The 19151-nt window shown below is 53.0% G+C and overlaps 1 protein-coding gene across 1 annotated transcript in view; it reads right to left on the reverse strand.

Moving 5' to 3' along the window:
- LOC116839030 (uncharacterized) overlaps positions 1–19151 on the reverse strand; it is a 75890-nt gene that overhangs the window by 20211 nt on the left and 36528 nt on the right. Inside the window, exons 3-15 of the mRNA XM_032804674.2 lie at positions 16810–16848; positions 15453–15749; positions 13260–13532; positions 10428–10739; positions 9461–9754; positions 7765–8061; positions 6613–6966; positions 6249–6350; positions 4948–4969; positions 3205–3242; positions 2660–2802; positions 2104–2197; positions 565–603 (exon numbers count right to left, since the gene is read on the reverse strand). Of these exons, the coding sequence (XP_032660565.2) occupies positions 565–603; positions 2104–2197; positions 2660–2802; positions 3205–3242; positions 4948–4969; positions 6249–6350; positions 6613–6966; positions 7765–8061; positions 9461–9754; positions 10428–10739; positions 13260–13532; positions 15453–15749; positions 16810–16848 (2304 nt within the window). The remainder of the gene's footprint in view (positions 1–564; positions 604–2103; positions 2198–2659; positions 2803–3204; positions 3243–4947; positions 4970–6248; positions 6351–6612; positions 6967–7764; positions 8062–9460; positions 9755–10427; positions 10740–13259; positions 13533–15452; positions 15750–16809; positions 16849–19151) is intronic.

A 19151-nucleotide genomic window follows, 5' to 3' on the forward strand; every position in this document is an offset into this window, starting at 1 on the left:
TTTAAGGAAGGTGGGGGTGTATTGCTCCTTTTGGGTGCGCAAGTCTCTGTCTCAGGTTTCCAAGTTGGGTGGACTTGCTCAGAGGAGCTCACAGGGTGACCCAGGGTTGCTAAAGGCTCCAAGGTTCGATCCCAGGAGGCACTGAAGCCAAACGCCTTCTCCAGAAAGAGACTGCGACCCCAAGGGAACGGATGAGTGGAGGGGCCCTCCCACGGACTGTTCCAGAGCTGCTCTAGAGCACTGCACCTGAGACTCTCTGACAACGTGGCCTTCAGATTCCCAGTGACTCGCCCCTCAAACAGCGGGAAAAACAGGGGCTCACTTGTCACTTTGATAAAGACAGAGTAGCTATTCCCAAATGAGATCGCTCCATAAAATTCCCATCTCCAGTATCCACAGTTTTATCATATAGCATTACACAGGAGCACCCAGGGCTCCCCACTCCTTGCTATTCCAAACACCACAGTGTGAGAGGAGGGGAATCCCTGCCACCACTCTCTGAGACATCTTCCCCGCTCCCCCTTGCCTCATGAGCATCTCATCAAGGACAGGAGACATTGTTACCTGCAGGGGACACGGGCCTGAGGAGCATCTGGAGATAGGCTGGAATAGAAGAAAAGAGAGCAAAATTCGGGAAGGGAACGAGGATGCAGAGGGATGTGAGGCAGGGAGGGAGGGAGTTTACAGACAGACAAAGGGGCGAGGGCCAAGGGAGGTCACTTACCCAGCAGAGGCAGAAGGAGAGTTAGCACCATGCTGAGCTGGCTGCTCTGGGATGGCAGCTGTGTTCTCAGCTCAACCACTGGCCCCTCTGGGCGCAAGGAGGGGGATGGGTCCCTCCCCTCTCATTGAGGCAGGGGAAGCCACAGCCTCATTTGCAGTCACTGCTCAGCTGGGCGGCTGGACAGGCAGTGGCATCTCAGGCAAGGAGGGGCTGAGAGCAGCTGACCACTTCCTGCCACCTTCTCGGATGTTTGCTCTGGCTTTTGTACTTCAATGCAGTGCTGGCGGGAGAGGCTGGAGCAGCAGCCCCCGAGGGCTGGATCTTGCCAGGGTGGCCCAAGGTATCAGCTGGTGTAAAGGAACCTTCCTTGAGTTACACTGGTTTACACCCACTTGGGAGCTATGGCCAATTGACACCAGTTGGGGATGTGGCCTCATTGATGCCAATGGAGCTACGACCCATTGACCCCAACTGGGGGTCTGGGTCGTTAACAGCAATGAAATGGCTGTTACTGCTGGAGGGTTTTTTCACTGTTTGATGTTCGCGATGTGCTCAAGGGTATTTCTGCCCACAACGAAAGTAGAGAAATTTCAGTCTCAAATCTTTGACGCAACCAGCCTCCTGGCCTGGCGCCAGCCCTCCTTACCAGGGCATCATTTGTATTTCTGTTGACCGAAATAATCAGAGTCACTTTTAGTTCATCAGGAAACTGTCATCTAGGATTTCCCGTAGTGCAGCTTTGATGTCCGGTCCCGTTCGTAGCGCTCTCAGCCTTGTAAGCATAAAGTCTCAATAGGAGGTGGAGATTTCAGTTGACCCAGTGCAAGCAACTATAGGGACTTACTTTGTCTCCCATGGGACACCCTGAAAATACCAGGACCCCCAAACCTCCCACTACTCCACAGCTGATACATGAATAAAAAATGGCACCAACCAAACTGGGCCAGAAACAAGTTTAATTCAGAAGAGCGTGGCTAGACAGGTGTATTTACCCATCCTTCACCAGCAGCTCTGACCACTTTACCCAACCTCCTCCCAAAATCTGGGATAGAACCCATGAGCCCTGGCTCCCAGACTCCTGCTCTAACTACTAGACCCCACTCTCCTTCCAAAAGTCAGGACAGAACCCAGGAATCTTTGCTCCCAGCACCCCACCCCCCCCTCTAACCACTAGATCCCACTCTCCTCCCAAATCTGGGTATAGAACCCAGGAGTCCTGCCTCCCACCCCGCTTATCCCACAAGATGAAAAGAACAAAACTGAGGTATTTGCTGTGACAAGCATTTGAGAGTGAGCCAAGATTGACATCTGGGGAATTCGCAGGCAATGGGAGCAGGGTGCTGCTGGGAAGTTGGGGGGCAGGGATTAGAAGAGGGGTTCACTGTACACAACTTCTTCTGAGACCACATTCCCTCCTCGCTGGTGGAACGTGGCGCTCCCATGGCTAACAGGTGGGCATGTGGCTACAGCATACTAGGAAAGAAGAGAACAAAGAAGAATCAGGTCTGCCAGGAGCTTTTGTTGTGCTATAGACTAGAGAACTTTTGTTGTGCTCTCCCCTTGCAGTCCGTGCTGGTCCCACTACCCCATGGTAGTGCTAGGGGGCGCTGTGCTGGAGAAACCAGGGACCTCAGTAGTGGGTGCTCGCCCCTTGGAGTCAGTGCTGGCCCCCCTGCCCGAGGGCAGCACTAGGCGGCACTGCAGGGAGTGGTGGGGGATCAGGGGCGCTCTCCCTTCACACTCAGAGCTGATCCAGTACCTCATTGTGGCGCTAGGAGGCGCTGTGCTGCAGGGAGCCGAGTGGGATCTCAATGGGGGCCCTTTCCCATTGTGGGGAATACTGACACCAGTGCTCCCGCATGGCACCAGCGGGTGCTGTGCTCCAGAGACTGGGGTAGGGGGCTCAGCATGGGGCGCTCTCCTCTCTGAGCTTACCAGGGTAGGGCATCCTGCCCCGGTGCCTGCATCCTCTTCTCCCTTGCCTCTGTTCTTGGATTTTCCACCAGGGATGCTGGGCAGCCGCCGCTGGTTGTGGGTCACCGGCTGATCCCACCCATCATGGTTCCTTTGCTGCAGAGCTAATTACATAATAGATCAGACCCCCCTCCCAGGTCTCCCTCCCTGCTGCCCTGCATCAGACCCTCCATCCAGCACCTGGTCTCCCCTCCCCACTGCTGTGGATCGGACCCTCCATCCAGCACCCAATCTCCCCTCCCCACTGCCCTGCATCGGACCCACCACCCAGCAGCCAGACTCAAGGTCTCTTTTCTCCATGATGCAATTCCCATTTTTTACCACTAGCTGTCAACATAGTCTCAACATCACCAGTAGGGGAGCCAGAGTGTGGCAGTCAGAAATTCCCCACTCAAAGGGGAAGTGGCCATGAGAAGGCCCATCAGACACCTCCCGTGTACTGTGTCCCACCTCTGAGACCTCATGGGCCACACAGTGGGGCAGGGAGCAGGGTGGTCACTACTCACCTAAATGGACCCCAGGGGCTCCATTGACACCCAGGTAGCTGAAAGAGGCAGAGCTATGGCTCAGTGATGGAGCTGGGAGGGTCAGTGGGGGGAATTAGGGTGGGGAGGATTTGGGGAACAGACCCCTGGAGTGTGATAAGTGGTGGGGGTGGGAGTTTTGGGTGGGGCTATCATTGGCCAGCAATGTTCTAGGTGGTAGCTTTTCTCTCTGCTTCATTCCTCCATTCCCACTCATTCTCTCCTCTTCATTCATCGCACCTCTTCTTTCCCTGACTCTTTCTCTCCCTCATTCCTCCATTCCTTTTCGCTATCTATTCGCTGCATCTCTCGCTCATTTGCTCTGCTTCTCACCCAGGCCCCAAACCTCTCATGCCAACTGGCAGAGGGTACCAGGGTATGTTGGGCTATGGGGAACCCACAGAGTCACCAATATAACATCATGTGCAGTCTCTACTGAAAGCATGTCATATTGGCCATCCTCAGACTGCTTATAAAGGCATGAACATTTAATTAAGCAATGGAGCACCAAGGGTTATGGTGGATTCTCCATCATGGACACTTTTAAATCCAGATTGGGTCTCTTTCTAAAAGATCCTCTTTAGGAATTATTTGAGGGCAGTTCTCTAGCCTGTGTTATGCAAGAGATCAGACTAGATGATGACAATGATCCTTTCTAGACTTAAAATCTATCAGACGAGTATCGTATTGAACCTTTTCCCCCTGCCTCATCCTATAATTGACTTTGTACAATGAACCTGACTGATATTGGTCATTTGGTCTCTTGAGCATGTTTTGTAACAAACCAAGGTGCGGTCAAGTAATCGACTGGACAATTTTTCCAGAAACCAATGGGAAAAATATGCCCAGAAATTTACAGATGCGCAATGTAAGGGGAAAGGCTGGTTGAGAATCAAAGTATGATCTAAAGATATTGACGTTGCATATTTTGGCATGTGGGGCTGACAATTTAGGCTGTAACAAATATAAAAGCTTTGCTTTTTTGAATCTCGGCATGGTCTGTCATTAAATAATTGTTCTCTAAGCCCCCTGTTGTCTGACTTCTCCCTGGTAATTTCCTGCAACTGTGAAAAAAAAAATTAAAAAAAAAAAAGCTTTAAAATAACCATCAATATTACCTGTTGAAATTCTAACAAAATAATCAAAAATTCTGCCAGACCTAGATATACACGTCTGATCATAGAATCATACAATCATAGAATATCAGGTTGAAAGGGACCTCAGGAGATCATCTAGTCCAACCCCCTGCTCAAAGCAGGATCAACACCAACTACATCATCCCAGCCAGGGCTTTGTCAAATTGGGCCGTAAAAACCTCTAAGGATGGAGATTCTACCACCTCCCTAGAAAACCCATTCCAGTGCTTCACCACCCAGCAGTGGGAAGGGTTTGGGGTGAATGTGGGAGGGGACATATAGCGGAAAACAAACATCTCATCTGCCCAGCCTATTTTCCTTCTCTCTCATATATGTATCATTCTCTCTTTCTCATATTCATTCATCTGGGCTCTCTCATTCACAGCCTGGCTCCTCACAGCTCAGTCCAGAAGGGAGAAGTTGGGGGACGAAGGCAGATGTCAAGGGGGGAGGCAGATTCCTCTGTTGTAACAGATAGGATGGGCCTGTGTGTTGGGAAGGATATCGATGACCCTGCCAGGGGAGACAGACAGACAGACAACTCCCCAGGGGGAGTGGGAGTAATACCTCTGGAAATGGGATATCTTACCCAGTTGCTGTCTTGCTGCTACCTGTGGAGAGAAGTCAAAGAGCTACTTTAAATGGCTGCTTGGTTTCCCTTATTCCCCCATTCCAGTGTCTCCTCCCACGGGGGTATGTGGTGACTGCCTGGCACAGCTGTGACCCACGGCCTTCTTGATGTCAACTGACAGAGGGACACACAGGGGCGCAGGGCTACCATGAGTCCACCAAAGAACATCACGTGAGGTTGCTAATGAAAGCCTGCATCACATGCATCATCAAGACCATTGCGAGATGAGTGTATGGAAAATCTGTGAGGAGTTATGCGGAGATGTAGAATATCATTTTCTCTGAGCCTTGTTGTGGTTAAAGGGAGGTCGCTCCAAGGTAGCGTGCCATGAGACAAACTGCAGACAAGAGTTGGAAGATGCTTATCTCCATGGTAGACCACTGAGTGTCTCCCTGTAGAAGTCTATCACATCCTAAGTCCAATGCCAACAAAGAGCTTGCAGAGCATTGGGGGAGATATTAACAGGAAGAAGTAAACAGCAGCTGGGGAAAACCTGTTCTCAGATAGAGATCAAAGGTCTGGTCTGGTACATTGGGGGTTCAGAGAGATGTGCCCTGGAAGCCTTCAATCTCTGAAGACAACCTACCATGAGGTTTGATCTTAGGGAAGGAAGATCTCAGCCAACCTGACTGAAAATGATGGGAAAACACTATGCTGTATTAGATAGGGAAACATCCTGGGAGTTCAGTTTAGGCTGTAGGAAGCATGTTACAATTTTGTTTTATATGAAAGCATTTGTTTCCAATATTCTTCCTTGAATCTCTGGTCTTGGAAGAGAAGAAGAGGTCTGTATTACTCAAAAGCTTGTCTTGTTCCCCCTCAGAAATTAGTCCAATAAAACTTCACTCACCTGTTCGCTTTGATGATAAACTTCCTCTTGTTTTCCCTATAAACAGATCTAAGTGCCGCACGGTGAGTGGGGACCCCAAACTGAGCATCCAAAGTTGGAGTGTCCCATTCCTTTGGGGACAGCAGATCTAAAAGTTCTGGGTGTGTTCAGTGGAACAGGGGATAATTGTTACCCTGTACAGAGAGCAAAGTTTGCAGGAGCATGTGTTGCCAGAGACTAGCAGAGTCTGGGAACTGACCCACAGCAGGACACAGACAAGAATCCCTCACACTAAGGTCTTGTGCCTCGTAACCTGGGGATCCCTGGACACCTGGGTTCTATTCTCCACCCCAGGCTTGTCCACCCTCCTCCAGAATTCCACAGATGAGACCTTAGCTCCCATTCCCCATCCAGGTTGCCTTACTGGTACCTTTCTTTTTCCTTCTGCAGCAGCAGCCAAGAAGAGCCAGTAGCCCCAGAGCGGCTCCTCCACCACCGCAACCAGCCACTAAGGGGAGGGGCAGAGCCCAGCCTGCTTGAGAGACAGGAGAAGAGTGACTGTTGGCATTATGCCAGGATCTCCAACGTAAACGCTTCTCCTGCATGGCATTGTGGACTCTGCTATACCCCAGACAGTCTGCAGAATAGGGACAATCTGTGCCCTCCCCTTTAAGAAAGGAATTTCTGCATGCCAGATACACAATGTGATCCTGCCACCTATGGGTCCAAGATGGGAACTGCACCTCAGAGGAAATATTCCTTCTCATTCTGTTAATGCTGTTGGGGAGCCTCACCTCTCCAGCTGTAATTCCTGGTGACATTCCAGGTAACAGTCACAGCCTGGCTCCTGGGGGACGGGATCCACCTCCCACTCATGTTCTTCTCGTACCCACAAGTGAATTCCCCAGTGTTGTTAGGATCATCCTGTTGGATGCTGAGCACAGAGATGTTCATAGAGCCAGAGACAGATTCCATGGTGCTGATATCAGACCCCTTATCTCCAGGGACAATCTCAGTTCCATCCTTGTAAAAGTGAAATCTCCACGCACCGAGGTCACCAAGGGTCATGCAAGTGATGAGCAGGGGGAGCCCTTCATTCACCACTCCAGATGGGGGATCCACTCTTAGCAACGGCTGGGGAAGGGAGTCTAAGGGGAGAAGAAAAAGGGAGAGTCAGCAGGAGAACCACAGTCCAGTATCAGGAAGGGGCAGCTATACTGTACACTGGGCACCAGGGGCAGCGGGGGGGGGGGGGAAGGGGCTATACTGTACAATGAGCAGCAGAGGGTGGGCGGGGAAGGGCGGTGTATGTATAAATGGGACCAAAGGGGCAGCAGACTGTGGGGCGGGAAGGGCGCTGTACTGTATAATGGGCACTAGGGGGCAGTAGATGGGTTATATGTGTGGTGGATGTACTTATATGACTAGGGAGGGGATGGTGAAGGGCGGCTGTACTTGTATAATGGGCACTAAGGGGCAGTAGAGGTTGGGGAAGGGGCGGATGTACTGATATGGGCAGCTTAGGGGGCCAGCAGAGGGAGGGGGCGGGGGAAAGGGCGGCTATACTGTATGAATGGGAACTAGGGGGCAAAGACAGAGGGTGGGGGCAGGGAGGGGGCGGCTGTACTGTATAATGGGCACTAGGGGGCAGCAGAGGGTGAGGGTGGCAAAGGGGCGGCTGTACTGTATAATGGGCATTAGGGGGCAGCAGAGGGGCGTGGGGAAGGGGCGGCTGTACTGTATAATGGGCACTAGGCGGATGTACTGTATAATGGGCAGCAGAGGATGAGGGATGGAGAGGGGCAGAGGAAAAAGAGATTTGGTGAGGGAGGGCATAGGGGGCATCTCTGTTATCCTCCCTGACCCACTGCTCCTCTGGCTGTCTAGCACCACTTGAGGTGTGGGGAGAGACCCTGGCGGGAGCATCCCAGGGGTCAGAGCCTCACCTGAGACTGGTACAGTGATGCTGTTACTGTTCTCAGATACAATCTCCTGTCCAGCGTCCCATCTCCAGTACTGACAGGTGTAGGAGCTGTTATTCCCCGTCTGTGCCGTGAGGTCCATCCAGGGCCCCCCGCTGGCAGTTGGCAGCTCTTCAGGGGTCTGATCCCCTCTGTGCTGGTGGAACCTGAACCCCACCACCTCCTCGCCATGGGGGGATGAGCAGTTGAGGGTGACCTTCTCCGCGGGCAGGTACACAGGGAGCTTGGGATGCAGAGAGAGTTTGGGGGCCAGAGGAGGAGCTGCAATAGAGAGAAATGGGTCAGTGCAGAGGGGCTACCCCCAGAGTCAAGAGAAGTCGATGTGGGGAGTCCAGTGATCCCCCAGCCTGTGAAACACCCCACAACAAACACTCCACAGGGCAGATGCCAATCCCCAGTCTGAGTGGAACGGCATCTCACAAATGGCAGAGCTGTGGGGGAACAGCTACAGCACCTAACCAAACAACCACCTCAAAACACAACTAGCAAAATTCCTGGTGAGACTTTCGAGTGATTTAGAAATCAGAAGTGCTGAACTTTGAGCTGCTTAACTTGGAGCAAATGAGCCTGGACACACCCACATTTGGCAAAGACGAGGATATGACACCACAAAACTCTGGTGGTCTCCATAAATTTCCCTACTCAAGAAAAATTAAGGTTGCACTGATGAATAACTGAGGATGAGACGGAGGTAATAACCTGAGATGATAAAGACTGAGAAATTGCTGAATGGTATAAATCAAGGCTGTGGTTTGGTAGTTTAATACTAATCATTCATGATGATGGATGTTGAATGGTCTTTTTCGTCATGCATCCTCTACGACAATCATAGGTTTTCCCAGTGCTGGGCACATGCTATGGCCCAGTCTGCAGATCTTCCTCCAGACCAACAGATGTTCCCTAGTTTGTGTATTTAAGTCATGTGTGCCATGTTTCCAGTTGCGTGGCCATGGATTTTTTTAAGCAATTCCATTACAACTAGGAAGATTTTCTATGATTTCAGGGCCACCATTGGCCACGTATTGGATATCTGGGATGAAAGGTGTGCACATCACGGCCCATGTCAGACTGTCTCAGTCTGCAAATCCTGCTGAACACCCACCACTGCAATATGTGGAATGGGAAAAATAAGGGCTGTTTTATTCGTTTCATCTTCATAGCTCATGACGACGTACGCTGACTGGCAAAAGAATCGTGGAGTTATGTTGATGTAATGCCAATGATTTGCAACAACAGAGAAGAATGAGAACAACTTATGAACGTTTGGGTAAATGTATAACTGGAGAAACAGGATGACAGACACAGAAGGACAAATTAATGTATAAAAACAAAGGGTCCAAACTGGAGAACACTGGTCCAGAGACTGAGACAAATTTGGAAAATTGGGCCCCTACTTGTTCAGTCCTATCTGTCTTATTGTTTGTCACATGTGTATGATCAGAACGGACAAGTGTCAATGATTCAATCTGAAAATTTATAAATAAATGAAAAAAATGGATTAAGCCAATATTGGGTGGGATTCTGCCTCAATTTCCCACCTCACAATGGTCAGTGGGATTCAACAGGAAGTCATGAAGACGCTGGCGCCCATGGAAGGAGTAGGGACTCTCCAGAACACACACCAAGGGCAAAGGGGTGGGGCAGACAGGGCTGAACTCACCACTCACGGTGATGGAGATGGAGTCACTCTTCCCTGACAGGATCGCTTGCCCAGATCGGGTTATCCAATAAGCACAGGAGTACACCCCAGCATTCCCAGTCATAGCCATGCGCTCTAGCCAAGGCCCCTCATCCAGCTCAGGGATCTGCTCCCCTCTTCGATGGTAGAATCTGTATCCCCTCACCTGCTCACTGCCAGGAACTGAGCAGGTGAGCTTGAAAGGTTCCCCCTGAAAATAGATGTGTTTTGGGGGGTCCAGAATGATTTGGGGGGCTGGTGGGGGGAGTGGGACATCTGGAGAGAATGAAGAGCAGAGAAAGAAAGGAGTGAAATTGAAGGGTTCTGAATGAAGAGCACCTGGCTGATTATGCAAATAAAATGAGGAGCTGGCACATACCCCTTGGAGAAGCTACACCCCCAGTTCCACCCTTCGACAGAGAATCCCTTCATACCTCCCATCCCCTGGTGGCCACATTCTGCGCCCCAACACCGGAGAGCAAATCAGAGCGTTACTCGGTGCCAAACCCAGCCAGAAGTGCAAGGACAAGTCAGGTGGAGAAAGAGCCCCAGAGATTCACTGTCCAGCCCCTGAGGTCAACCATCCAGTTGCTGGTCTCTGTGGCTCTCCTTGCCATGGGATGCTGTGACGGCCAAAAGCATATCTGGGTTCCCAAAAGTAGAGGATCCATTCATGGAGGACAGGTCCATCAATGGCTCTTAGCCAAGATGGTCAGGGACACAACCCCATGCTCGGGGTGAGGCTGAACCTCTGACTACTACAAGCCACGATGGACGCCTGGGCTGGATCCTTCCATAACTGCCCTGTTCAGTACGCTCCCCCTGAAGCTCTGGTATGGGCCCCCATCGGAGACAGGCTACTGGGCTAGACGGACCAAGGACCAGCATGGCAGCTCTTATGTTCTGACGCTGGTCCCTGCTGTCACTTGCTGAGAGAAAGAGGCCTCACCTGTGACGGTGATGGAGATGGGCTGGCTCTCTAGGGAGGAGGTCTCCTGCCCAGGTTCGGCTACCCGGTACATACAGGTGTATGAGCCAGAATCCTCCATGCCGAGTCTGCCAATCTGGTAACTCTGAGAGTCCTCCAGGGCCTGTCTTGTGCATGTCACTTGTTCCCCAGCCTTGAGGAAACAGAACTGCATCTTCTTCTCCCAGCTGGGAGCTGAGCACGTCAAGGTAACAGACTCACCAGTGGTGAACTCAGGACCCAGTGGGGACAGTCGCAGCATTGGCCGAAAGCTTTCTGGGAGCACGGAAGGCCCTGAAGAGAGACAGTGGCGATTGAGCCCTCCAACAACCCCCAGGGCTATGGAGCTCCCTCCACCAAATCCCAGGAGATGGGTGATGTGTCCAAAGGGAGATGATGCTCAAGTTCATTTGCTACCATGTCATATTTCCCTCCCTGGTCACTAATGTTCCTTCCCCACCCAGTGATGTTTTCTCTGAGAAGCATCAGTTCTGGGTTCACCCACTTTTCATTTACTGATTTTCTCAGTTTTCTTGCCCATTTCAGTGAAGGTTGATTGGTCTTTAAAGACCATCAGGTGATGCTCCTGGGATGAGGCAGGTGTGAGCCTACAGCTAACCCAACAGGCCAACCAGTGCTTGGTCTCTGTGGAGACAATGAATTTAATAATTCCTGTAAGTCTCCCAGCAGCAGGACCGGGAACTGCAAGGAGATCCCTCTACGGACACCGACTGGGACCTGCAAGGCCAGGTTTGGACTGGCAGATCTCAAGGAATTTGCCGGCAAGGCTGACAGGTGGGAATGTCAGGGAGATGATGGACATTTCAGCAGCACCACAGCTCTCCCTTGCTGAGGAGAGTGTCACGGCGACTTAGCTGCTAACACTACCTCCCTTGACAAACCAGCTCTCCTGGACAGGAGCTCTCTGATTGCCCAGAGCAATCACATTGCAATGGCTGAGCATTTTAACCACTCTCTTGTACTATTCTGTTCCCACCTTCCTTCGGACGTTCAGCTGAAGATGGAGACCAACTGACCACTGCGAAGGTAAAGAATCTCCCATCCAAAGTGGAGTCTGCAGTCCGGCCCAGATACCAACCCACAGGGCCAGCTATAGGTTTTTTGCTGCCCCAAGGAAAAAAAAATTTTGGCTGCCCCCCCTGGACTCCCCCTCTGCTGCCCCAGCCCTGGGCTCTTCCCATCCACCCACACCCCCTGCCGCCCCAGCACTGGGCTTCCCCCTTTCCTCCCACCAGTGCCCTCTCCCCATCCCCTCTGCCACCCCAGCCCTGGGCTCCCCTCTTCCCCTCCACCAGTGACCCCCACATGCACTTCTTGCTGCCCCAGCCCTGGGCTTTCCCCCCACACACCTGCACCCTCCTTCCACCACAGCCCTGGGTCACTGGTAACTCGCTCCCAGGGCAGGTCATTCAGCAGGAATTTTGGATGTGCACAGAACACAGACAAGATTGGTTCCCATATGGTTACAGAGCTGCAGTAAAGTGGAACAATTTTAAAGCTTGTGTGACTGGAGGATATCTGGTTGCATATTATGAGACTGTCTTCCATAAATGAGGAAAAGTTATTCTTTTGTTCCACTCTTTCTTTCTATGGGGGATTTGCCAATGCCATATCACTGTCTTCCTTTTAAACAAACAAACAAAAAAAGGCAATGGCTGTTGAAAACAGCAATTCCAGTCCTAATAACCACTGGGAAGCATTTCTTGCTCAATTTTATCCTACTTTTTCTACAGCAAGTTAGAGTGGATCAGTATATTTGTTTTGGGAGAAATGAAGTAACAGCTGCCCAAACTGAGCTTGAGCACTCCTGAATTTTGAGGTGTTCAGATCTGGAAGGCAGGTGCTGAGGTGTGGGTGGGGGCTGTGCACTCCACGGAGGTGCACAGCAGCATGTATGCAGCAGCATGTCTGGCGCTGTGCGGAGCCAGACACGCTGATTTGAGTGGCACTGTAAGGGGGTTGGGAGGTTGGAGAAGGGGTAGGGTTACGAGGGGGCAGTCAAGGGACAGGGAACGGGGGGGTTGGATGGGGCAGAGGTTCAGGGGGCAGTCAGGGGACAGGCAGCTTTTGGATAGGCATGGGAGTCCCAGGGGTTTGTCAGGGGACAGGCAGGGGGTGGGGTCCTAGGGTGGAAGTTGAGGCAGGTCTCAGGAGGGGGCAGTTGGGGACAAGAAGAAGGGAGGCTTAGATAGGGGGTGGGGTCCTGGGGGGCAGTTAGGGACAGGGGTCCCGGGAGGGGGTGATCAGGGGACAGGGAGCTGGGGGGGGTTGGATGGGTTGGGGTTTCTGTGGGGGGGAGGTCAGAGGGAGTAGATGGTGACAGGAGGGGGCTTCCCTCCCTCCCTGTGGAGTGTCCTGTTTTTTGAAACTTAAAATACGGTCTCCCTGCCATCCACAGTGCAACTCTCCACTCAGCAGGCTGCCGCATGAGGTCCCCCTCCTTCCCTTCCAATTGGTGGTGGCCAAGGGAATGCTGGGAAATGTAGTTCTTTCCCTGCTCCAGAGCTGGCTCTATAGGCAGGGAGCTAACCAAGGAACTACAGCTCCCAGGGCCCCCTGTTGGTTCTGCCGCCCCTGCAAATGGGCTGCCCCAATTAGGTGCTTGCTATGCTGGTGCCTAGCGCCGCCCCTGCCAACCCGCCAATATCAGACAGGATTCATCAGCTCTGCGGACAGATCGCTCAGTGCATTGCAGACGTACCAGTCAGTAGCCCACAACCCCTCCAGTCTGCAGGCCAGACGTCTGAACAGCCATCGCCTGACCCAAGAGATGTAGATGGAAACACGACTCACCTGTCAGATGGATTGAGAGGGGGGCACTCGGCAGTGACTGGATAGTTCTCCCTGAGACACTGATCTCATAGCTGCAGGTGTAAGGGCCAGTAGCGTCCAAATCAGACTGACGGAGCTGGAGACGGGCATCCAGCTGTGAGACAATGACATTCCCCTGCCTCAGGAACTGGTACCCTGTAGCCACGTGTCTCGGAGGGGCCGAGCATAGGATGGTAACAGGGCTCATCCCGGGGGGATCAGAAATCACAGAGATGGATGGAGCAAGGGGGAAATCTGTGAAGAGCAACAATCAGAGAGAAGAGGGGGTGTTAATGTACCGAGAGTGTGGAAACAGCAGAGCAATTGGTGATGAGGAAGTGGGGTGTAAAGGTCAAATTGAGACATGGGCTGGGAGCCAGGACTCCTGGGTTCTATCTCCGACCCTGAGAGGAGAGTGAATTTCAGTTTTTGAAAACCTAACACAAGTAGGAGGAGGAGAACCAGGTAGTGAAACTGAGCTGATGCCCTTGATAGCAGTTAGTTTCCTGTTTACGTCTCAACCATTGTAGGGGGAGAAATGCCATCGACCCCAGCTCAGCCACCCCTAGGAAACAGATGCACCAGTTGCTAGGGCCAAGCAGGGATGGCTGCGCTCCGAGATGGTCTCCCACCCAGGCTCAGCTCCCCAGGACAGGAAGGTGTATGCTTTCGGGATCCCCATCACAGCTGTGAGCCCCAGCGGAGCAGGGAGATCTGCAGAGACCTGCACCCCGATTTCATCGCTGAAGCAATAACTCCCTCCTGGGAGCCAAGCACCGGAGAGTAACATGCTCCCCGGGGAGACAGACAGAATGCTTCGGGGCTAAAGAGAGTGTGAGGGCAGGTTGCTGGCCTGCACCCCAAGGGGCTGTGAGAAAGCATCCTAGGGATCCTAGTTCAAACCGTGGCTGGCCCAGTGCTTGTGGTGACACCACGCGGACAAAATATACAAAGTAAATAGCCTGGAATAGATCTCGTCATCATTGTTCTTAGTAGTGGTAAATTTCAGTTATGAAGGTTAGAAATATTTCTCTGTTGCGTTGTGTGTGGGCAGCGAAATCAGTGTTTATCGGCAAAAATCGAATGCAGAACGGACTCCTGTTCCACGCTACATCTGCCAAGAGGCACAGCGCTCACCCCTCTAGTTTAACTGCTGCAATGCAACATGGGGGCTTAGTTCTGAGAGGGAGGCTGGCCAGGAAAGGAGGATGGGGCCACAAAACACCAGCACTGAAACTCCCATCAGGCACCACAGCCGCTCTGGGCAGATACAGGTTACGAACAGAGCCAAAAATCAAGGATTTTGTTTCAAGAGGGAGGAAAATCTCTCATTCAGATCCACAATCTTTAAATGAAACATTTTGATGTGTCCACAGTGAATTTCAACCCTCCCCTCCCGTCCCATGCGAGGACTTTGGAGGACAGAGTGAGAATTCAAAGAGCCACAAGCACTATAGAACAATGTGCCATATCTGCAGTGAAAGGCCAGAAGGGACAGTCAGGAAGCTCCTTCAAGCCAGAATCAAACCAGCGACCTAAAGCTTAGCTGCATTCTTGAAATCTACAGTCCACCTCACCACCAGCTCAGGTGCTGAAGGGATCTCTAGAGCTCAACATGTTTAGCTTAACCAAGGTGAAGGGGGATTTGATCGTGGTCTATAAGTCCCTAACGCGATGATAGAAATCTGATACCAAAGGGCTCTTCAGTCTGGCAGCCAAAGATCTAACAGGCTCCAATGGATGAACACTGCAGCTAGACAAATTTGGACTGGGAATAAGGTGGAAATTTTCAATAGGGAGGGGAATTCACCACTGGAAGAACGTACCCATGGCTGTGGTGGATTCTCGATCACTGGCCATTTTTAAAACAAGGGGGGGTGTTTCCCTAAAAGATCTGCTGTAGTTCGAACAGGAATTACGTTGGGGACATCCGATGGAGATGGGAGTATGGGGATCACAGGGCCCCTTTTTGGTTTGAGAATCTGTAAAATAGTTTTGGTTTGTTTGGGAGGGTTCATTGTTTTGGGGGTAGGTGGAGCAAGGCAACAGGACCATCCACCAACAGCAGGAAATCCTGAGGGTGGAAGTGAGCAGGCTGCAGGGGGTTGGGGTTTCACATGTGATTGAGGTGGGGATGGGAATCCCCTATTAGACAGCAGGAGAAAGGGGACTCACCCATCACTGGTACCAAGACAGCCTGGCTGCGTGCAGAGTAGATGTGCCGTCCGTCCCTCACTGCCCAGTACTCACAGCTGTACTCCCCGGCCTTCCCCGTCTCAGCCGTCAGGACCAGCCAGGGCCCCCCAGGCAGGCCAGTGGTTTCCGTGAAGACCCATTCCCCGCGCTGATTGTAGAACTGGTAGCTGGTCACTGCCTCCCCGCTAGGGGCCAAACATCTGAGGGTGAGACGCTCCCCCGGGAAATACACAGGGTGCTGGGGGTCCATAATGATTGCTGGGGCTGGCAGGGGGGCTGAGGAAAGTCAAAGAGATTCAGGAGATGTTACACTCCCCCAGCCAAGTGTTCCCTCCCTATCTTTGTCCCCCTTGGCTGTAGCTGGCAGCCCCTTGCAGCTCTCCGTTCCCCCCCACCCTCACAACAAGACACCTGGTGTCTGTACCCCACAGGCCCTAGAGCTCTGACTGCATCTCTCCTGTCCTCACCCCAGCCCTTGTGCTCCATGGGGAGGGGGCATGAGCCCCTGTCACCTCTAGGGGGTTCTGGTTCCCACCTGGCCACGCCATACGTCACAGGCTCTGCCTGGCATGGAGCAGCTCAGTCAGAACTGTAGGGGCGGTGAGACCGGATGGATGAGGGAAGTGGGAGTAGGGGTGGGGAGATGAGAGGAGATGGCAGCTAGGGAGAAAAATGGAAGCCCCCAGGCTCAAAATCCTTTCTCACCTCCTAGTTTGCAGCCAGAGCTGCTGAGATTTCACTTCTGGGGCCAGGGCTAGAGTCTGTTTTTGGGGTGCTCCATTTCAAGCAGTTTAAAGGGGGCTGGTTCTAAGAGGGGTTTCTCAGCCCTATCAGAGAATCCAGCCCCTATAAGGCTTCCAGGGGACCCCAGAAAACTGAGCCCCCCATAAATCACCAGTCACTTTGGGAAGTCTTGCCCAGGGCTCCCTGCAGGTCCCGAAGCTGGGAGCTGACAGGAGCAGAAACAGAGTGAGACGCACTCAGAGGTGGGGTGGGAGGGTCCCTGCACATGATGCCTGGGAGGGGGGTCTCTACACACAGTGCCTTAGACCCCACAGTGAGAAGCCAGGCACAGAAGCGACTACTGGAATCAGTGTCCCCTGTCTGGTCCCATTCCCCACTCCACTAAACAGCCAGTTCCACTGCGGCAGGCTCAGAGCTGAAAGCCCCTAGAGGTGAAAGGCCCCATGTCCCATTCTCTGTCCCAACTGGCCAGACCCCCGCCATGGGGCCAGTCTGGAACTTGAAGTCTGCCCAATGGGGTGACCTCCTTTCATGGAGGGGACCCACCTGAACAGACAGCTGGGGGGTGAGTGTGGATTGGGTCCCTCCTTACCTGCAGGTGACACCAGCTGGGGAAGGATCTGGAGAGAAGCTAAAGGAGAGAAGAGAAGATATGGGCAGTGAGAGCTCCAGGGATGGCACAGGCAAGAAGGGGGCTGGGGAACAGGGAATATAATTAAGGGACATGTGGACCCACGTGGATGAGGTTCAACATCTATTTCCCTAGGGCAGAATGACAGACAGTAGGTGGAAGGAAACGACCATCGAGGAAAGCCCAGGAGCTCGATACTCAAATAAAGCCCTAGGAAAGCAACCACCTGGTGACTGAGAGTCTCTTTGCAGAAACCTGAGGCTCAAGGTTCATGCTACCTGCACAGAAAGACCCCGTGAACAAACCCTGCATGGCTGGGAAATGCCAGAGGCTTGCCAGACTGCCGCTGAATGGAGGCTGGAGATGGAGTCTGGGGGATGAGAGGCCCCGAGGAGCTGGAGGAGGAAGAAGAAGGTGAGACACATGAAGGGAAGCGGAGAAGGAGACACAGGATGAAGGAGGAGTGCAGGGTCACTCACCCAGGAGATGGAGGAGCTCCATGCTGGGTGTAACAGGATGCTGCTGCCGGGTGAATCTGCTCCTTCGATGGGCTACCTAAATAGCAACCCCGAGCTCTTACAAATATCTGTCACCGTCCGTCCCATGGGGCGAGACACTTCCCCAAAGTCTGCACATCCAAGAGAGGAACCAGCTCCTGGGATGGGCCAGCCGATGTCTGAAAGGAGGACGGAAGTGTGGTGATGATGCAGCCTCAAGACCTGCTGATCGCTGGAGAACCCTGGTGTCCGGGATGGAGAAACCTTACAGATTATCAGGGGAGATGGAATGAAAGAGTGAGAGAGGGAAAGGGGGATTCAGACCAAGGCAGACAGATGACTGAAGAGACAGGCTGCAAATAGAGGAGTGGAGAGGCGACTGCGAGAGAGGGGGGGCAGAGAGAGGGAATGAAAGTCAGACACACGGAGGGAACATGTGAATGAAGGAGAGAGACGGAGGAGTGGGGAGGATGAAAAGGAGGGTGGCAGAGTGAGGCAGGGAAAGGGGGAGACAGAGGGAAGGCGTGAATAAGGCAGACACGGAAGGAGGGGAGCAGGGTGAGTCATTCATCTGGCGCAGGGAGACACGTTTAGCTCCGTGCTGCAGGGACTAGTCTGAGCCTGAAAGCTGCACCCCCAACCCCCGTCTCCTGCAAACCGCCTGCTCCTCTCTGATCACCACCAGAGGAAGTGCTGCCTAAGGGACGCAGCCACCTCCCCGCCCCACCATCGAGGCACCACACGCTGTGGGCTGACCACAGCCAGGCTGGGAGGCTCCCAGCATGCCTTGCAGTTCCCAGCCGCTCTGCAAGGCCTGGTCCAACAATAGCAGAGGAGTCAGCTACAGGGTAACCAGGTAACGGCTCCTCACTCCATCCATTACCCTGGCCAGGTAAAGCAGGGGGCACGGGCCCAGCACCAAACCCGCGGTCCCGGCTGTGAAGGACCATGGGGCCAGCACTGGGACATGGGGGTCAGCACTGACTGGGGATGGAGAGCGCCCCCTAGTGAGCCCCACTGCAATCCCTGCAGCACAGCGCCTCCTAGCACTGCCCTGGGACATGGGGATCAGCACTGACTGGGGATGGAGAGCGCCCCCTAGTGAGCCCCACCACAATCCCTGCAGCACAGCGCCCCCTAGCACTGCCCTGGGACATGGGGGTCAGCACTGACTGGTGGTGGAGAGCGCCCTCTAGTGAGCCCCAGTGGTGATCACTGCAGCACAGAGTCCCCTAGCACTGCCCTGGGACGCGGGGTCAGCACTGACTCAGAACATGTAACTGGACAGAACTGAATTAGACCTGCACTTCTCGCTCAGCTCGCCAGTCGCCACTCTCAGGTGAACACCGCATGGGCAGGGGTCACGGACGTGTCTCAGCCAGCAGCGTCACCCAGCAGCTGAGATGTTACTTTTTACAGGAATAGAGACGGGTCTGTGGCTGAGCTGAAGGAAAAGACGGTTACTCACCTTTGTAACTTGTTCTTCAAGATGTGTTGCTCATATCCATTCCAGTTAGGTGTATGCGCGCCGCGTGCACGTTCGTCGGAAGATTTTTACCCTAGCAACACTCGGTGGGTTGGCAGGGCGCTCCCTGGAGTGGCGCCGCTATGGTGCTGGATATATACCCCTGCCGACCCAGCCGCCCTTCAGTTCCTTCTTGCCGGCTACTCTGACAGAGGGGAAGGAGGGAGGGTTTGGAATGGATATGAGCAACACATCTCGAAGAACAACAGTTACAAAGGTGAGTAACCATCTTTTCTTCTTCGAGTGCTTGCTCATATCCATTCCAGTTAGGTGATTCCCAA

The sequence above is a fragment of the Chelonoidis abingdonii genome, unplaced genomic scaffold (assembly GCF_003597395.2).
Source record: "Chelonoidis abingdonii isolate Lonesome George unplaced genomic scaffold, CheloAbing_2.0 scaffold0004, whole genome shotgun sequence".
In the NCBI taxonomy this organism is placed as follows: Eukaryota; Metazoa; Chordata; order Testudines; family Testudinidae; genus Chelonoidis; species Chelonoidis abingdonii.